The 21479-nt window shown below is 35.3% G+C and overlaps 2 protein-coding genes across 2 annotated transcripts in view; one reads left to right on the top strand and one right to left on the bottom strand.

Moving 5' to 3' along the window:
• LOC145669578 (uncharacterized) overlaps positions 1-21479 on the bottom strand; it is a 632206-nt gene that overhangs the window by 437881 nt on the left and 172846 nt on the right. The window lies entirely within an intron of this gene.
• On the top strand, positions 18077-18655 carry LOC145669750 (uncharacterized). The gene has a single exon (XM_081738087.1). The coding sequence runs from the start codon at positions 18077-18079 to the stop codon at positions 18653-18655; it is 579 nt and encodes a 192-aa protein (XP_081594213.1).

Here is a 21479-nt window from a genome sequence, read left to right as displayed (position 1 = left end):
AATTTCGTTTCTGCTGGTTGAGAACATTCTTGTATAAAAGATTGTACTGTTTTTAAGCAAGTAATTGACATGCAATTCCGGCATACCAATGAAACTAATTACTGTTTGGGGATCCTACTAAAATATCTTGCGTTGAAATTTCGTTGTAAGTTTCTTTTTCTTCTCTATTTCCATGTTAGTGACCGTTTTCTCAAGAGTGGAGCGATTGATATGATTCACTTAAGTTCGACATACATTACTTTGACTTCAATTTTGGTTCAAATTAGCCCAAAGCAGTCGCAGATGGGAAATCAATGTTCAAGGGTAGGACGAGTTTATAAAAATACTCTGATAGTTCTTTTAGGATGTCAACGTAGACCATAGTATGTATGTAATGACCGAAACTAACTCTAAACACAGACTTACCGTCTACAGTCAACACGCAATTTCTCAATAATACTGCTCAGTATACCTAATGTGACGCCAATAGTTATTCTTTATTCTAGGCAGAACGAAAAATAACCATTAATATAAATGAGGTAATATGAACAAAATATTGTACATAATAAGCACTTCATGAATAGTTTATAAGGTTTCAACTATATTTCATTCTAATAGTGTATACAACCACAAGATAAATATCAATGCCCTTTGTACGTACTGAAATAGGCTAAAATGTATTATCACAACAAATAGAAATAACATTCTTTACTACAAATAAAGAGGGTGTTCCGCAATTCCAATGCAGCGTTTCGGAGTTGAAAATAGACATCAAAATAAACAACAAAATCTATGGACGAAAACTCGAAAGCGGCAACGTTTACGACTTAGGAGCGTGAGAAATTTGGCAGCACGGAACGTTGACACGATATTATACAAAGACGAATAATCTTAACACAGTCAGTGTGGGATTGCACACAGGAAGTTTTATTAGTAGTATCCAACAATATCAAAATCAAATCTCCAGAATAATTGCGCAAGGGATTTCCCAAATGGAGTAGTGGATTCCTGCTTATGCTTGCAAATAGAGATCGATCAAAATGAGCTGGGAAAGAAAGAGTATTTAATATTAAAGTAGAATTCGTCTGTATCATGTCCATAGTGAAAACAAAATCAAAGATACGGTATGGAGAATTGAGGTTTGCTATAAGTGGTTGCATAACTACCGGTAAACTTGTTGCAACCACATCAGAAACATTAGTATATTATTGAAAGTTAGTGCATCAATGTATGCAACGTTCCACTCTTCATTGGTACTACCACAAACAAGCAAAGAGTCGATTTCATAATACTTTGTTGCTGAACTCATTGAATAGTATGTTCTACGTCATGTATTAACGTGTTGTCAAACTTGTTGTCTACATTATATGTTAATTGTTCTGTGTACACTGACGCACACTCTACAGTGGAAATGACGTACGTTGTTTGAAAGTTTGCACTAAGAAGAAACTGCATGGAGTGATACATGAAAGAAAGTTAGGACGTCTGAAGAACTATTCACCGTCTGTTCGAGATATGGCCATCCAATTATAACAATTGTAGCTTCACCCTATTTTTTCTCTTTCTAGGGCAAATATCATAAAATCGCTTACACACATATCTAATTGTTTTAAATGAGTAGTCCATATACTAAATTTAATGTCTTTAACACTCAAAAATTCCAAAGTATGGTCATTTTAAGATAATAATTGCCACTCCTCTTTCTTCCCTTTTCCTTCGAATTTCGACAAATTATTCTTTTAGTGGGACCTTACATTAAAAATCATATGCTCTTTCTAAAATTCAAGTTTTTAGCTTAAACGGTTCGGCCTAGGAGTTGATCAATCAACCACTCAGAACTTATTCTTTTCTATAGAAAGATACATAATAAGCAAATTAATGACAAAAGTATTCTTACAAAAGCAGTATAGCAAAGAACTCATATACTGTGTTAAAATATGTAGATATTCATTCATTTGGTAAAGTTCATAAAACTAAGGGCATAAGCTTAGCGTACGCGCCTTTGGAGTGGGAGATCCGTATTTGATTCCAGGTAGGAACTCATGTGGTTCGGATTTCACGTTAATCAGTAGGTTTACGTCTCATATAGGCTCGCTGTTAAACGGAACGTTAAACTCAAAGGGAGCTCGTGGCCGCGGTGGCTCAGTGGTAGAACGTTCACCTCTGGTTCTTGGGGTCCGGGGTTCTAACCCTGCTCCCGCCAAGTGAACTTTGTGGTAGACAAACACCGTGTGCGTGGGTTTTCTCAAGGTTCTCCCACTTCCACCCACCTTCTTCATTCCACCATTTCATTTATCTGTCATCACCACCGTCTCCTTTAGCCTAACCGGCATAAACGTGGGACGTAAAACTCAAAACTCAATGCCTCATGTAGTGTGCACGGCTTTAAAATGAACACAAGAAATAGAAAAGTTGGTGAAGAGAATGTCAAGTTCCGTTCATTTTCAAAGTAGGAAGATTTACAGTAATTGTAAAACAATAGAGGTGTAACGTTGTCATCTGTGGTTGGACCCAAAAAGCCGTACGTCCACCCTGATAATGCCCTTAGCTGAGCTGAGCTGATTTTGAAAATAAAAATGAAATGAAATTTTTGAGTTTTACGTCCCACGTTTATGCCGGTTAGGCTAAAGGAGACGGTGGTGATGACAGATAAATGAAATGGTGGAATGAAGAAGGTGGGTGGAAGTGGGAGAACCTTGAGAAAACCCACGCACACGGTGTTTGTCTACCACAAAGTTCACTTGGCGGGAGCAGGGTTAGAACCCCGGACCCCAAGAACCAGAGGTGAACGTTCTACCACTGAGCCACCGCGGCCACGAGCTCCCTTTGAGTTTAACGTTCCGTTTAACAGCGAGCCTATATGAGACGTAAACCTACTGATTAACGTGAAATCCGAACCACATGAGTTCCTACCTGGAATCAAATACGGATCTCCCACTCCAAAGGCGCGTACGCTAAGCTTATGCCCTTAGTTTTATGAACTTTACCAAATGAATGAATATCTACATATTTTAACACAGTATATGAGTTCTTTGCTATACTGCTTTTGTAAGAATACTTTTGTCATTAATTTGCTTATTATGTATCTTTCTATAGAAAAGAATAAGTTCTGAGTGGTTGATTGATCAACTCCTAGGCCGAACCGTTTAAGCTAAAAACTTGAATTTTAGAAAGAGCATATGATTTTTAATGTAAGGTCCCACTAAAAGAATAATTTGTCGAAATTCGAAGGAAAAGGGAAGAAAGAGGAGTGGCAATTATTATCTTAAAATGACCATACTTTGGAATTTTTGAGTGTTAAAGACATTAAATTTAGTATATGGACTACTCATTTAAAACAATTAGATATGTGTGTAAGCGATTTTATGATATTTGCCCTAGAAAGAGAAAAAATAGGGTGAAGCTACAATTGTTATAATTGGATGGCCATATCTCGAACAGACGGTGAATAGTTCTTCAGACGTCCTAACTTTCTTTCATGTATCACTCCATGCAGTTTCTTCTTAGTGCAAACTTTCAAACAACGTACGTCATTTCCACTGTAGAGTGTGCGTCAGTGTACACAGAACAATTAACATATAATGTAGACAACAAGTTTGACAACACGTTAATACATGACGTAGAACATACTATTCAATGAGTTCAGCAACAAAGTATTATGAAATCGACTCTTTGCTTGTTTGTGGTAGTACCAATGAAGAGTGGAACGTTGCATACATTGATGCACTAACTTTCAATAATATACTAATGTTTCTGATGTGGTTGCAACAAGTTTACCGGTAGTTATGCAACCACTTATAGCAAACCTCAATTCTCCATACCGTATCTTTGATTTTGTTTTCACTATGGACATGATACAGACGAATTCTACTTTAATATTAAATACTCTTTCTTTCCCAGCTCATTTTGATCGATCTCTATTTGCAAGCATAAGCAGGAATCCACTACTCCATTTGGGAAATCCCTTGCGCAATTATTCTGGAGATTTGATTTTGATATTGTTGGATACTACTAATAAAACTTCCTGTGTGCAATCCCACACTGACTGTGTTAAGATTATTCGTCTTTGTATAATATCGTGTCAACGTTCCGTGCTGCCAAATTTCTCACGCTCCTAAGTCGTAAACGTTGCCGCTTTCGAGTTTTCGTCCATAGATTTTGTTGTTTATTTTGATGTCTATTTTCAACTCCGAAACGCTGCATTGGAATTGCGGAACACCCTCTTTATTTGTAGTAAAGAATGTTATTTCTATTTGTTGTGATAATACATTTTAGCCTATTTAAGTACATACAAAGGGCATTGATATTTATCTTGTGGTTCTATACACTATTAGAATGAAATATAGTTGAAACCTTATAAACTATTCATGAAGTGCTTATTATGTACAATATTTTGTTCATATTACCTCATTTATATTAATGGTTATTTTTCGTTCTGCCTAGAATAAAGAATAACTATTGGCGTCACATTAGGTATACTGAGCAGTATTATTGAGAAATTGCGTGTTGACTGTAGACGGTAAGTCTGTGTTTAGAGTTAGTTTCGGTCATTACATACATACTATGGTCTACGTTGACATCCTAAAAGAACTATCAGAGTATTTTTATAAACTCGTCCTACCCTTGAACATTGATTTCCCATCTGCGACTGCTTTGGGCTAATTTGAACCAAAATTGAAGTCAAAGTAATGTATGTCGAACTTAAGTGAATCATATCAATCGCTCCACTCTTGAGAAAACGGTCACTAACATGGAAATAGAGAAGAAAAAGAAACTTACAACGAAATTTCAACGCAAGATATTTTAGTAGGATCCCCAAACAGTAATTAGTTTCATTGGTATGCCGGAATTGCGTGTCAATTACTTGCTTAAAAACTGTAAAATTTTTATACAAGAGTGTTCTCAACCAGCAGAAACGAAATTTTTTTCCGTTTTAATAATATTTATTAATTGTAGCCTCTTTTGCCTGGGTTAGTTGCTTTCTCCACCACATATGTTAACATGTTCTTAGTAGGAGTCTTCTTTTTAATCCTTTACTCAAGATTCGCAAGGAAAAAGCTTTTTTTCTTCTTCTTGAGAATGATAGTTGTACGAGACTTCTTGGCCCACTCGAAGGACGACTTCTTTTCTCACATAGTAAAGGGAGATGAAACCTAGATATCGTACGTCACTGGTCAGCAAAGCTGCAGTGAATGCAATGGCGGCGCTCTGGTTGTCCGAAGCAAAGAAATTCAAACCAATGCCGTCAGTTCACAAAATCATGCCAAGCTTATCTCGGGACATAAAGTCCGGTGATTCTTGTAGAAGTCCTTGGAACTAGAACGATTAATTGGAGTAGATTTGTATTGCCAAATACTAAATAATCGCCGGCATACCATAAAAAGTCGGCGGAGAAAATTGCTACGATCGGTAGTTCTTCTGATTTATGACAATAATCGCAGTCACGCTGTTCCTCATACTGTTCAGATAATTCCAAACATTTCGACGAGAACTGTTGATTAATCTCCCTTCAGCCTCGACATTACACTATCGATTTATTTTTCCATTCATCTGAAAAGTGGTTTGCATCGAAACGTTTCGGTTACAGTAAACTTATTAATGTATCAGTTTTGGACTGGAAGTAATCTCAGGTGCCACATATCTACAGAGAGGATAAAATGGGAGGTGGCGCCACGATGCCAGAAATGTCTTTAGGTTCATGGTGGCTTCGTTAAATATAACTGTTGTAGCACTTGTATATCAGCAAGAAGAAAATGTCCTCTCCTATCATTTATTGGTTTCTTTAAATATCAGTTCTTTTTCGACATTCGACTTTTGTAAAAATTTATGTATGTTTGGGTGCATATGTTAAAGCGAAACTCTAGAACGCCTGGAGCAATTTTATACATCCTTCGTATACATATTAGAGTCTGGAAGAGAGTATTGTCATGGTTAGAGTTGGAGAGCGGGAGCGAGAGATGATCTTAAACGATTGCTATTAGTGTCGAATCCATAGTTTTTAGGGCCCATGAGATTCATTGGTGGCAGTTCCGATACCTATTAAATCCAAGTTCAACCCCATATTTAGGGTAGGACCCCGTCACTCATCTAAGGGATGTAGGAGGAAAGACATACAAAAATGATCAAAAATGTCTGATATTTGCATCGAATTCTTAGTCTTTGGGGTAGCAGACATGAATAGTGAAAATTTCGATGTTGTTTAAAGCAAAATTTAGCCCCAATTAATATTTCAGAAGCGAGAGATAGTGCCATTTATAAATAATTGAAAGTGACTTATATTTCTTTCGAAACCAACGTTTTCGGTGTTCGTAACCAAAGTGGTGACAATTTTGGTAATATTTAAGTGCAAGGTCAAATAACAGTTCGGATAAATTGCCATAGCACTCCATCTAAAGGAAAAGAGGGAAAGACAATTTAAAATTATCCAAAACGACCAATATTAATATGGAATTCAAAATTCTCAGGGTGACTGAAATGAATAGTGATGCTCACAATGCCGTTTAAGGTAAAGTACATCTCCATCAGCAGAATCTAAAGGAGATGAAAAACAAATGTCAACAAGAATCGGAATTTGTGCAAATTAATAATTTTGGTGGTCGGCGAAACGTCTGAAACGACTTTTCGAAGATAATTAGTACCTACTTTCAGCTGTTTATACAATCCCAAGATATGCTATGCATAACTATCGGAAATATAATAGAACAGCTTCTTCCGTTCGTCCGTCCATACATCTGTCCGTCTGTTGACAGGTATCAAAGCAAAAACGGTACGTAATATCAGGAAGCAGCTTCTTGTAATCGATTAAGCACCCAACAATAGGAATCGTCTCCTGAATTGACTCTCTATTCGAACGTGTTGTTGGAGCTCGTTCGTGGCTAAGCGGTTAGCGTACGCTCCTTTGGCGTGGGAAAGCCGGGTTCGATTCCCGGCGGGAGCTCAAGTGATTCGGAGTCCACGTTAATCAGTAAGTCCACGTCTCATATACCCTCGCTGCTGAACGGGACGTTAAACTCAAAATCAACTTGAACGTGGTGTTCAAATTAACTTTTACAGATTTGAATATTTATCAAATTATAATTAAATGCTAACTTATAGCATGAAGGAGATATTGCAATCGATTCAGCGTCTGAAGGGAAGATTACGTCACAATATCCTCAACAGATAGTAAAACCGCAAGCTGTTAAAATTAACTACTAATTACCGCTTCTAGGTTCAATCTTCTGCATTCACTCTCTATTGAAACCGAAGGTGGCAGAAATCTACTGTTTGCTTATTAAGGTTGATCGCTACAAAACGCAAACGGTAATAAGTAACGAGAGCTGGATATTTGGATTCTATTCAGGGTCTTAAGGAAAAGATTCTCTGCTGTCAGTCTACTAAGACCGCAAGTGGTATATATTTTTTTTACTATTTAAATGCTATTGATGCTATTTAAAATGCCAAGTAGTATAATTATAAAGGATTAAATGATTAGTTAGAAAGTTGGTTGCCCTTTCTTGGTACACAAATGTCGACCTTCATCTTCGAAACTTATGTATGCTTTTCTCCTTTGGAGTTCTGGAGACTGGGTAAGATGCAGTACCTAATCAACAAGATACATTTTTCATCATAACGCGCTATCAACAATTTATTGACTGAATAAGAAGTTAAAAGATAACGTATAATGTAGTTTTCAGTAGGAAAAAAAAATTTGAAATATAATTATATCCGAAATAGATCTATGTCCTTTTCCAATAATTCGTACACAAATGAATGTTATATATTTGTCGTAATGGATTCTATTTGTATTTGTGATAATACATTTGTTTTTATTTCAGAACATATCAATGGCATTGATATTTATCTTGCGGCTCTATACGCTATTAGAACTTAATATACTTCAAACGTTATAAACTAATCACGAAATGTTTATCATGCACAGTATTTCCCTCAACCAGCCTCATTTATTATTAAAGTTGTTTTTTCGTTCTGTCTAGAATAAAGAACAGTAACTATTGATGTCAATTTAGGTATACTGAGCAGTATTATTTTGAAATTTCTTGTTGACTGTAGACGGTAAGTCTGTCGTTAAAGATAATTTTGATAATTACTTCCTTTCTAGTCTTCGTTAACTTCCAAAACGAGTTATCACAGTCTTCTGTACATTCGTCCAACCTTGAACTTTAATTTTCCATCTGCGACTGCTTTTGGGCTAACCTAAACTGAAGTCTAAGTAATTTATTACCTACTTAGGTGAATCAGATCAAACATTACGCTCTTGAGAATGCAGTGCGTAACTTGAAAATAACAAAGGAAGTGAAACCTTGCAAGAAATTTGATTGTATGATGTTTCTATGGGAATCTCTACACTTAATTCTTTTCATTGGTCATTTGCTATTGCTTTCGAAGTACTTGCTTAAAAGGGGTAAAATTTTTGGACAAGAGTGTTCCCAACCAGCATAAACGGTATTGTCTTCCATTCTAATATTGTGTATGAACTGTCGAATCTTTCACCTCGCTTAGTTTCTTCTTTCATCACATACGTTTTAGTAGCAGTCTTCTTCTTAATCCCTTATTCAAGAGTCCCAAGAAATAAAGTTATTTTCTTCTTCGAAAGTATTTACTTCATCATTACCTTAGTTTATACTATACATTCTAACTTAGCAAGTAAATCTGCCAACCTGCCTAGATAGCGTCAACTAGTAATTTGTTCTATTTTCCCCTCTCTTGTTTCTTCACTAATTTTATTCTAATCATCTATTTTTCAACTTTGTATCATTCTGTATTATTCACAACACGCAAATTTTGTTTTCAGTGTGCAACCACTTTATTTAATTTTACTTTCAATTTGATTCATTATTCCTACTCTGAACCTAAATTGTTGGTATATACAGTACATGTTCTTGGTGCATTTTATATGTTTATTCAATCTTCTTATTCTAACCCGATTTTATATATATATATATATATATATATATATATATATATATATATATATATATATATATATATATATATATACAGGGTTTTCATAAAGTCTGGACGGATTTAATTCGTTTTTAATTTACATAAAAATGCTCATATTGAAATCAAATAAAGTGCAAACGGTAGCGGAAGGATTAAATTTTTACCTGTAATCTGCACCAGCTCAGTTCATTCACCGCCACACCTCCAACTGGGCGAAATTTACGTCCACACATTCGCGTAGGCGGCGCTGGAATCCACTCACAGCGTTCCGCCGTGTTTGATCCGAAATGCCACAGAAGTTGAACCAGATGTCCAAATCTTCATCATGCAGATCGTGGACTATTTTGATTTTGTAACCTTTGGTCTTGATCGTCTTCTTGGCTATCTTAAACACGGTTGTCTCTGGAATTCCGAGTTCCATGGACCGTCTAGAAATCGACTTCTGTGGGCTGTTGAAACTGACCCTTGTCCTCCCTCTCCCTCTCTCAACGTGTTCAGAGTTGCCGCTAATCTAACAGTGTTGCCAAGTAAAAATTTAATCCTTCCGCTACCGTTTGCACTTTATTTGATTTCATTATGAGCATTTTTATGAAAATTATAAGCAAATTAAATCCGTCCAGACTTTATGAAAACCCTGTATATATATATATATATATATATATATATATATATATATATATATATATATATATATATGTGTGTGTGTGTGTGTGTGTGTGTGTGTTTGTGTGTGTGTATGTATGAGGCACGTGAAAAGAAGGGTCCATTTTATTACGTGGGGTTGGCAACACTGATGACGTAGCACATGCAGGAGCATGCTTTAGTACTCTGTGCTTGAAACAGGTATATAATCGTCCGAGTGGAATTGCGTACGTGCATGTAAGAGTAAGGTGAAATGGATGCCTATATACAAATCTTGCCAAATGTGAATTTAGATCTGATATATGATTTTTGAATGCCAAAGACACAATGTAGCTGACATACACGGGAATTGTATGTCATTTGTGGGTAATGAGTGAACGGAAGGTCAAGCAATGCTGCAGAGTTTCGGAAATGGGCTTCAAAACTTGATGACCATGAGTGTAGCAGACGTCCAGCAATGACGAGAAATTTCGATTCAATCGCCGGTTCACATTAACTGAATTCACCAAAGAGTTTCCAAAAGTGTCTGGGGCAGTGTTGCCAATTTGGGGTAAAAGTCGCTAAATCTAGGGGATTCGACTTCTAGGATAGCGACAAAATATAATTTTTCCGATTAGCGACTTTTTTTGGTGATTTTTAAATGACAATTTGGCGACTTATAAATGTAGCTACTTTTTTGCTGCGAACAACTTGTCGTTCTGTATTAGAGCGAATCAGTTGTTGTTTTCCTTTGGTTTATTTGAATCACCGCAATTGTTGACTAGCTGGGAATCTAAATAGCATTTATCTCCATATTCTCGCTGTGATTGCTATTATATTTTGCCCTCTAACGGCGACCAACTCCAACCTTTTAGTTTCCAGAACTTTCGTTTAGAGGCACAGTTAATACATTACCGGTAGTAATGTTCGGTTTGAGTTTGTTCGTTTTCTAAACTCATGTTTTACTTCGTTAGAGTGAAATCGATCATGGAGTAAAACATATATATCGTATTAAAAGTAAAATTATTGTTAGTTACATATGACTCTTTCAATTACGTTTTTGTAGCGTATTGTATATATATATATATATATATATATATATATATATATATATATATATATATATATAGAGAGAGAGAGAGAGAGAGAGAGAGAGAGAGAGAACTGCGCGAATAATTTTTTTAGCGACTTTTCACCCAAAATTGGAGCCATTTAATGTCCCATTTAGCGACTTTTTGTATCATTCTGTTGGCAACACTGGTCTGAGGAAACAGTACATTGAGTTAGGATTGACAAGTTGGGTTGACTGTGCGTGAGGTTTGTGCAAGAAATGCTAACATACTCACAAAGATCAAAGAATGACAAATCCATTGCATGTGATGTTTTACCCACTGGGAGGACGACCTCTTTTCACAGGGGAGTTGAAACCTGGATATCATACGCCACTGATCAGTAAACCAACAGTCAATGCAATGGCAGCACTCTGGTTGTCCGAAGCAAAGAAATTCAAACCAATGCCATCAGTTCACAAAATAATGCCAAGCTTGTCTTAGGACATAAAACCCGGTGATTCTTGTAAAAGTCCTTGGAACCAGGACAATTAATTGCAGTAGACGTGTATTGCGAAACACTAAATAATCGCCGACATGCCGTATTCAATCATCTCCCATAAGCTCTGACATTCTGCCATAGATTTTGTTTATTCGCCCGAAAAAGTGAGCTGCATCGGAGTGCTTCCGTAATAGTAAAGTGCTCAAGATATCAGTTCTGAAATGGTTGCAGATAGTTACAAATAGAGTTATTAGAAGTTTGCGCTACGATACCAGAAATATCGAGTGGTTCATGTTGAGCTACGTCAGAAATAAATATTGTATGTACTAGTATATCGAACACAATAAATTTCTTCTCCTACGATTTTTAAAAAAAATATCAGCTCTTTCTCGACGTGCTACATGTATAAAAATGTTGCATCTGTGGGTGTGTATGATTCAGTATAACTCAAGAACACCTGGAGCAACTTTATCCGCACTTTGTACACATACACGTATTAGACTCTGGAAAAGAGTATTGTCGTGGTTAGTAGTTGAGAGTGGAATTGCGTGATATACATAAATGTTGAATTCATAAAAGTTTTATGGGTCCATGAGATGATTGGTAAAAATTATGATGTCCTTTAAGTTCAAGTTCAACCTCAGAGTTACGGCAATTCCCGCTTGCCCACCTAAGAGAGTAGGAGGGGTGAAATACAAAATGATGGAAAATGACTGATATTACTGCTGTCGAATTTATAGTTGTCGAGGTCCCTGAAAGGAATAGTGAAATTAAATCAAAATTCATCCGCCATTAGTATTTCAGTATGGGGTGATGATGACATGTAAAAATAATTCAAACGTGATATATTCGTGTTGAATCTATTATTTTCGTTGTCCCTAGATTAATTTGCGACAGCTTTGGTGATATTTAAGTGCCGAGTCAAATACCAGTAGGGGTTTGACCCTCCTAGGGGAGAAAAATGATGTGAAACAATAGATATTTGTCCATCGGTCCATCCATCCATCTGTCTGTCTATTAGCAGGCATTTCAGCAAAATTCGTCAAATATATCAATATGTTGCTTTTCACAATCGATTCATCATTTGCAGAATAGATTCCATCTCCTTCGATAATTCTGTCGAAAAGGAAATTTTTTTAAATTATTCATTTCCGGTTTCAATGTTTATCACTATAGAACAAAAACGGTAACAATATTATGTTTTGCTCACTATTTAGTCTCTAAAGGCAATATACCTTCACTATCCCGAACACCCAACCAAAACCGCAAATGGTTTAAATTTAATATTACTTCCGGTTTCAATATTGTTTTTCACATAGCAAAAGTTGTAAGAAATATTGAGATTTGGTTTTCTTCAATCAATTCATTGTCCCAAGAATAAGACTAATCATCTTCATTAATTCTCTACTCAAACTGGGAATGGTTCCAATTAGCCATTATCCGTTTCAACACTTATCAGCATTGAACAAATTTAGGAATATGTAGCGACAAACAGTTTCCTGCAATCGATTTAGGGCAGCGTTTCCCAACCGGTGTGCCGTGAATGAGCCACTGGTGTGCCGCGATGAATCGAAAGAAAATTATTAATTTTATAGCAATCAAATTGTAAGACGCAATTTCACATTACTATAAACCTCTACTATAAATCTACAATTTTGTTTCATACCGGGTTACTATTCTGTACATTTCTAATGTTGAAAAAAGTATTTGTTATCATTATTATGACCATTATTGTTTCTTTATTGTTGCATACTATTTTGTAACTTGAAAATTTAAAATAACATTCAATCCTTTCGACAAATTACCTATATTTGTGTTTTAAAAGCAAAAGAGATTTGTTTGTTCGTTCGTTATTTAGTGATCTTCCTTTTTAGTAAAAGGTTGGATACAGTTTTTGAAAAGAAAGCGTATTTTTTTAAAACCTGAGTCCAATATTTCATTGCAATTGTTTTCTATATTTAAATTAGAATGAAAAATAAGCATAATGATTTACCATGGGGGAAAAACCAGTGATAGAGCTTTCTTCTCTGTGAGAAGGAGATCAATAATCACAGAAAAAATACCACTGTGTTTTATATTTACAAATAATAATATCTATAAGTGTGCCGCGAAGATCCAAGTAACACCCGTAGTGTGCCGCAAGTTGAAAGAGGTTGGGAAACGCTGATTTAGGGTCTGAAGTGAAGATGTTATCACAACCCACAATACTCTATAGAAAACAGAATTGGTTTCTTTTATTATACTATTTCTGGTTTCAATATTGATCTCCGTAGGATAAAAATGGGTAAGAGATATCGAGATGGATATATTTTTGAAAATTGACTCACATTCCCAAGAGTAGGTTAGACCTTCTTCCTTAACAACTTTTCATTCAAAAGTGGTTCAAATTAACGATCTCGTGTGTCAACCTTTATTTCCATAGAACAAAAGCAGTAACGGATAGCAAGTAATGGTTTTCTGATATAGATTCAGCTTCCAAGGAACAGATTCTATCTTTGACCTCATTAGTTTCTATTGGTAACAAGCAGTTATAGATGTACTGTTTGAAGCTTGAGTATTGAATTGCCATATTTTAGAAGTAGTTTCAAGCTTTGAAAGGTAACTTCCTTGGCTTCTTATCGTATCAATTTGGATAAAGGTGTATTGTGTGGGAGAATGTGTTTCAGTATTTATGCCAAAATAGAGTATCTTCTGTAAGTTTATCATTTCACTTCCAATCAAATAGATATTCTATAGGGGAAGAGGATTAAAATATTTCCCATAAACTTATTCTCCACGTTACTTCTCTTCACCAATCCTTTCCTCTGTTCAACGCAGAGACCTCCACCATCAATTTTATCTTTGCTGACATTATTCACAATTTATAGATCAATGTAGTGTTTTTCTTAGACATGTTAGAGTGGATGAATTCCTGCCCCCCGTAGTTCTTGAGTTGCCTCCAGATTTTGAGGATACAAGTGTATCATGCAGATTATCTTCCACTTAGAGCTTTCGACTCCTCCTTTCTCGTCACAATCAAGAAGACTGGATAGGACGTTGAACAAACATATGTGTGAATATCAAAGTTAACATTTTTTATCCTACGCCTGAGTTGAATTCGAGATACACTAAAAACGTAAATGGGGAAAGCTCAAGTCTGGATCAGGTGTTAAATATAAATTTCTTAAATATCTACTGTGGATATTGTCAATTCTTGGCTGCAAGGGAAAATTATTCCGGAAAAGAAAACATTATATGCTTGATATCTAGCGATGTAGTTATGAATACCTTGAATGCTGAAAACTGTTGTTAGTTTTGTTGTTCCGCGGTGCTTCTTTGTCAAACATCGATGACTATTTTGTTTTAAGATAAGTTTACGTTTTTCTCTTGTAATACCTGAAGACATGTAAATGGATGACGAACCAATAGAGAACGTTGTAGCAAATTCACCGAATAATTATAGTAATAATCAAGTTTTGACTGTATTCCACATTATGATTATGTTCTAAAACTTTAGTAATTTCGCCCATTAATGCGAACACATTTTATCTTCTTAAAAAAAAGAATATTTAAATATATATTAGCAACATATTTTGGATGCCTACTTTTTTTTCTTACAAAAAGGAATGTCATTTTTTAGAAATGCACTAAATCAAATGTTCTTGACCTTTTCCACAGTAGGGATGCGCACGAGACGAGTCGAGACAGTATTTTCCCGATAAAATTCGAGTCGAGACACTGCTCTTCCAATAGAGAAATATACATTTTTCGAGTCGAGACATCACTTTTACAGCACATTTTCGAGACGAGACAGCCACAAATCTTGTCTCGTGCTCATCCCTATTCCACAGGCATACCACCAAAGAATATTCAGTATTTTACCGCCATAAGCCATAGGTGTCATCAAAAGTGGTTCATGTACCATCAGTTGTACGCTTACCACAGGTTGAGTAACCATGCACTAAATTACAGAAAGTTGTAATTTGCATAACTATATCAGCGCAGAAGTGAAAGTGTTAAATGTTTTCCCAGTCGTTCTTTAGGTCATATAATTTTTGACATATCCAAAGATATGACAATCAACAGATTCCATTCAACTGAACAACTAATATAGGTGAGTGTAAATATTCATGCGTAGTGTTCGAGAAAATTGAGAAAAATATTTTCGTTTTGCAAACCTAAACATTAGTGCCGTACGATAACTACGCCATCTGTGAAGACAGATCTGATACTGAAGTGTAACCTTATGAAACTTTCCTTGTCCATTGTCCCTGTTTTGAAACCGGAGGAAGTAAAACAATCACCATTTTGTTCTCATAGTTTAGAAGTTTCAGCTTTAAGATGAAGTAGAACTCAATTCTCGTTCCAGTTAAACCATCAGTAAAACTAATTCCACTAATGGTTGAAATACTGTCACTATTTGTTACTATTCTTCTCATTAAGAGTCTTCATCCCAGCGAAATTAAAATACCGCTAATTTTCCAGTAATTATGTGATATCTTCAAATAGATAAAAGATAATTGAAATATGGAACAAGAGCGCCCTAGACTATATTATTTTGCGTGAGGTACTGTTATCACAAGTCACCTAGCGGCTTTCCGTTTTCAGCTGTTTAGAAACGCGAAAATAAATGCCGATTTTCAAAATGGCTCGAAATCGAAAGCAGATAAGTGAGTCGTGATAACGGTTTCTCATGTAAAATAATATTGTCTAGGGCGCTCATGTTCCACATTTCAATTATCTTTTATCTATTTGAAGATATCACATAATTACTGTAAAATTAGCGGTATTTTAATTTCGCCGGGATGAAGACTCTTAATGATGCTATTAGTAAGAGTTAAATACACTTCTGATGTTACTCACTTTACCTCCCGTTTGGCGCTGATTTTGTAACTGCAGAATTCACTGTACAAGGGGTATCAAGACCTCTCTTGTCGTTTTCATCGTATTTAAACCCTAAAATTTGAATCTTAAGTTCCTTTCAGAGCTTAGAAGACTCATGATCAGATTCTGTATACAGATCTCATCATGTAAAAGACTGTGTTATAGATTTGTTTCTTTTTAAAAATTTTGGTAATATATTGTATAATGTTTCTTTCTGAAAGCCCAATTATCAAATGAAACATTGGTAATTAAGGTTGGTTTAAAGGGACAAGTTTTGCCGATAGATGTCACTACAGTCTTCGTATCTCCCTCATGTATTTTTTACCTTTAACGAAAATTCACGATTTCTCTTACAAATTTTAATCTAGAGATTTGAAATTTTTACAGAAGGAACTTTATGACCCATCGAAGGCAACAATCCGTGCCGATTTTTTATTTACAATTTTCTTCCTTGGTGAAATGGCTTGATTGTTCAAATAGATATAGAAACCTTTAACAATATAACTGTTTCAACAATGAAGAAAATTCTAAATAAAAAAGGGCACGGATTGATGCCTTCAATAGGTTATGAAGTTCCTTCCCTAGAAATTTAGTCTCTAGGCTGAAACTTGTAAGAGAAATCGTGAATTTTTGTGAAAGATAGAAAATACATCAGAGAGATATGAAGATTGCAGTGACATCTATCTACAAAGCTTGTCCCTTTACACCAACCTTAACATAAAGAATGCACATTTTGTAATTAAGAATATTTTTCTTATTTCTTTTAGGCAACCTTGACGACGAAATGAGGATACACTATTTGAATGTTGTTATAATTTTTGTAATGGCTAACTCAACAAAAGGGAGAGAAAATCTGATTCCAAAATTACCAAGAAGCCAACCCCATAGTGAATTATTTCATTGCCTTTCGCACATTATATCCATATATCAGAACCATACACGAGCTGTAACAGTGTTTGCAGATAATACAACTTTTAGATTGAATGTATTACTACCAAGTTACAACGGTGCATTTGTAATTGTTAATAGCAACTTGCTGGATGCACTAATTGCATCAAAACTCAAGGTTTCTGTATTAGAATGGTCCGAAGATTCAATAATTTATTTATTTTTCTTGGAAAGCAGTGCTGAATTTTTGAAAGCAATTCACAAGTTAAAGTTATTTTATTTAAGTCCCAGAAGTAAATTCATTGTTGTTTCTGCAGTAAATACAACAACAACTGAGACAGAAAATATTTTTCGCAGTGCATTCCAGGAAAGTATATTCAATGTGATTGTTATTACAGTGGAGAATGTAAAGCTACTGAAAACCATCGACATATACACATATTTTCCATTCTCACAAAGTCATTGTAAGTCAGCTGGTAGACTAATACTCATCAACCAGTGGCATAAGGGACACATGATCAAAGAAAGAGACTTATTTCCGAATAAATTAGAAAACCTTCATTCGTGTGAATTGAGCTTCACAACAACTCACATAAAACCTATTTCCATACTAGAAAAAACCGCAAACGGTAGTATTGTTGCTAAAGGCCCAACTCCAAAAATTGTGTATACAATTGCGAAACGGATGAATTTTACTTTGAAACTTTTGAAAAGAATTAATTTAAATGATCATGGTATATTCTTACCTAATGGTACATGTACTGGTGATATAGCACGAATAAGATCAGGGGAATTAGAAGGAAGCTTTGTAGGTGTCACACTACAGTTTAGTTACTTTGTACATTTTCATCCGATACTGAGTGGAGATTTCTATCGAATGATATGGGCTGTTCGCCAACCCTCCACATATCCTAAGTGGATGAGTATAATCTTCCCTTTTCAATTACATTGTTGGATTTTAATTTTATTCGTTTATGGTCTCATTATTATCTCCACAAAACTAATGAAATCCGTTATTAAGAAGAGAAACAGTTTAATATTCCGATCTCCTTTTATGTATAACTTTTCAATACTTTTAGGGATATCGGTTTCAGAACCACCTCGTATACCTTTGCTTAGAGTGTTATTCCTAATCTGGGTTCTAGGTTCTTTTATTTTGAATTACAGCTACCAGGCTTCGCTTTTTAGATTTGTTACAAAACCAACAAAATATAAGTTAATTAACACTATGAATGATCTTCTGGACTCAGGTATTCCGTTGGGTGGCCATCCATTCCATCGGAAATACTTCTGTGACCCTACTGATCATCTAATGAAACAGATTTTAGAGAAGTGGAAAGACTTGACTTCTTCAACAACCTTGGAACAATCGTTAGTAAATTTGGCTGGATCGAAAAATTGGGGGATATTTTGGGGATCCGTTAGTGTTGATTATTTAATATACTTACACTCCCTTTTCGATTCAGAAGGTAAACCACTGATTCATAAAGTCCAGCAGATTGTTGTTTCTGCTCCTTCTTTTTATCTCTTGCGCCGAAATTCTCCTTATGTGAATTCTTTTAATCAAGTGATTCAAGATTGTGTAGAATACGGATTACGTAAAAAATGGGAAACTGATACGTTACTTGATGTGCGGATAAAAAGTCGACATTTAGCTTCTGCTGCTAAAGACGAAAGTTTGAAAGTAATTTCTATTAAGGATTTGATGGGTACTTTTGCATTACTTATTTTTGGATTAGCTTTGAGTATAATGGCATTTGTAATTGAAATGTTTCTTAAGTATAGTTCTAAGCGCAGGAAAAAATAAGCATAATAATATCGCAGGATGCATTTTACATTGTGTTTCTGAAGGTAGTTAAGTGTCCGTTGGATTTCTATGTATTGAAACTACTGTAGTTGTAACACGTGAGCCTTCGTTCAGCTGCACATTGGAGGTGAAGACCCTGCTTAGTGAAGTGCTTCAATGGTTTACAGTTAATTTCTTTTCCTTTCTTTCTTTTTTTTTCTTTTCGGCTTGCGTTTCAACTAACTTTTGTGCTACTCAGATATTAATGCTCAATTCTAAATGTGATGTTATTTACGATATTTTGAAATAATTAAATTGATAGGACGAAGCTTATATGTCGTAATTAAATGGTCAGAATAGTATTAAATCTAAAAATTGATTATATGGTTGTGACATCTATTGTCTTCAGGGAGACAGTGCCATCTATCAGCGTGACTATTTATTATTATGAATTAGCGAGGCAATTTCCAAATAATTTTATTATACATTATGAATTTACATATCTATGAATATAGTCTTAAATAACTTTATTGTATATATATATATATATATATATATATATATATATATATATATATATATATATATATATATATATATGGGTATGTATATGACTAACAACTTAACTTCATGAAGAAATAAAAGTTTTTCAACGAATCTAATTTTTAAGATGCTCCATTTTGTGATTGTCATTCTGTTAACTAATGTCAATAAGCGTAGTAGGTAAGGCGTCTTCCTTGCATCTGAGTGGCCCGATTTTGATCCAAGGTGGTCACTCTCATTTCAATGGGGCTCTGAAGATCTCTCATCCCTTTTAAAATGGGCACCTTGGCCTACCTGGGGAAATAAAGAAGTCAGAATGTGGTATTGTCTACCTTATCTCAACTCTTAGCGCCACATCAGTTATTGTATATACAATATACCGCTGTCCGAATAACGGATTTTTCTCAGTGTGTTTCTCTGTATCTCCACAAATCTAATAATTTGTGACAACTGTTTATACACGAAAGTAAATCAGGAGTTTAATCTAATGTGGAAGCATTCCACGCTTCCCACAACTTTCAAACTGGCAAATTGGAGATACTGACAAACTTTTCATCCAATAATGTCAATCAGTTTATCTTGAGTATCACGATACAAAGTAACGGTCTTTGTTTGCCTACTTTCTGGTTATTAAATCGATGTGCATTTCCATCATCGGATTAAATATAGACAAAAACGTTATTTTAGCTAGTAGCTATTGTTGGAGCTAGAGAAAGTTTCCCGCGTTCGGCTTTTGAGTTAAAGACTCTCTGTGGCCGCGGAAGGGAAGGTTTTGTTGTGCAAATAATAAAATCCATGAGACGATATACGTTCCAAAATGCCTCCGTGACTTTCAGCGGAGGATTCTATTTGTCTTTGCCTATTGTCATCGACCAATCACATGTGTTTATGCAACCTTTTAGGTATTTCCAATAAAAAAATCTGACCTATGGCTAGAGCTGCTTTCATGGTCGTGATCTGTCGGGACTAAACTTTTTTCTAATTTGAGAAATCATCAGCTCTATAAGAAACTGTTCTTTGCATGTTCTCATGAGTGAAGAGGGATGCGCACGAGACGAGTCGAGACAGGATTTTTCTGAAAAAATTCGAGTCGAAACGCGGCTCTTCCAATATAGAAATATACATTTTTCGAGTCGAGACATCACTTTTACAGCATATTTTCGAGACGAGACAGCCACAAATCTTGTCTCTCGCGCATCCCTATCATCGAATAGAATTGAGCAGATATAAACAATGATTTCTTCTATGGAATGTATCACTGCCATGTTCTGGAAATATTTTGTCTATTTGACATTACCAGTATTTCCTTTAAAACAGTCTTTTAAACGTGAAAGTCCTGAACTATCTTTTAGAAAACTATACTTTTTGCTCTGCGGTTCTCTTAGACTAATCGAAATGTATCCAAAATTGGGTACTATCATCACGCAATATTATGGAACATCTAGAATGTGCTGAATCCTGCTAGCTTCTCAGAAAAATCCAATTCTTTTTCAGTGGCGTAATTTCCAGCAGTTGCAGACAATCTCATATCCATTGGTGATAGCTGATTTTGTTTCATTTTTCTTCATAATATGATACATCACTATCAATATCCTTGTCATAATCTTTAACTCTGACAAGACTTTTGCTACCATATGACGAACTCATCATACGTAGCCTCATCCCTGATATCACTTTCTCAATTCAGAAGTATTGGAAGAGATTTAAAGTTGCTATAAACACTATTTTCATAAATATTCTCTGGCGTATGTTTGGGCCTATCAAAACTACTAGACATACCAACGTAACACTATTGTGCCTTAGGTGTACTTTTCAGTTTTATTTCAATGACCATTCTGGAGGCTTTTGGTGCTTTTCCCTGCCAGATTTGTTTATCTAAAATTCCTTTCTTCTTCTCCACTGGGATAGAGACTCTTATTCGTGAGTGATCAAATAGTAATATTTGTGATATTTGCATATCACAAAAGTTAGCAATGCAAGGTAATCGAAAGACTACAATATGTTTATACTTAGTTTTACAGGATCTAATATCAAAATTGAGTTTCAGTAAAACAGCATCACCAGTTAGAATACTTACACTATGTGATCAAAAGTATCCGAACTCCCCCCAAAACATACATTTTTTTATTAGGTGCATTGTGCTGCCACCTACGGCCAGGTACTCATTATCAGCGACCTCAGTAGTCATTAGATATCGTGAGAAAGCAGAATGGAACGCTCCGCGGATCTCACGGATTTCGAACGCGGTCTGGTGATTGGGTGTCACTTGTGTCAGAAGTCTGTACGCGAGATTTTCACACTC

This window comes from Thermobia domestica, chromosome 14, assembly GCF_964235325.1.
Source record: "Thermobia domestica chromosome 14, izTheDome1.hap1.1, whole genome shotgun sequence".
Taxonomy (NCBI): domain Eukaryota; kingdom Metazoa; phylum Arthropoda; class Insecta; order Zygentoma; family Lepismatidae; genus Thermobia; species Thermobia domestica.
The sequence above is the reverse complement of the archived record's forward strand: the minus strand, read 5'-3'. Positions and strand labels throughout refer to the sequence as shown.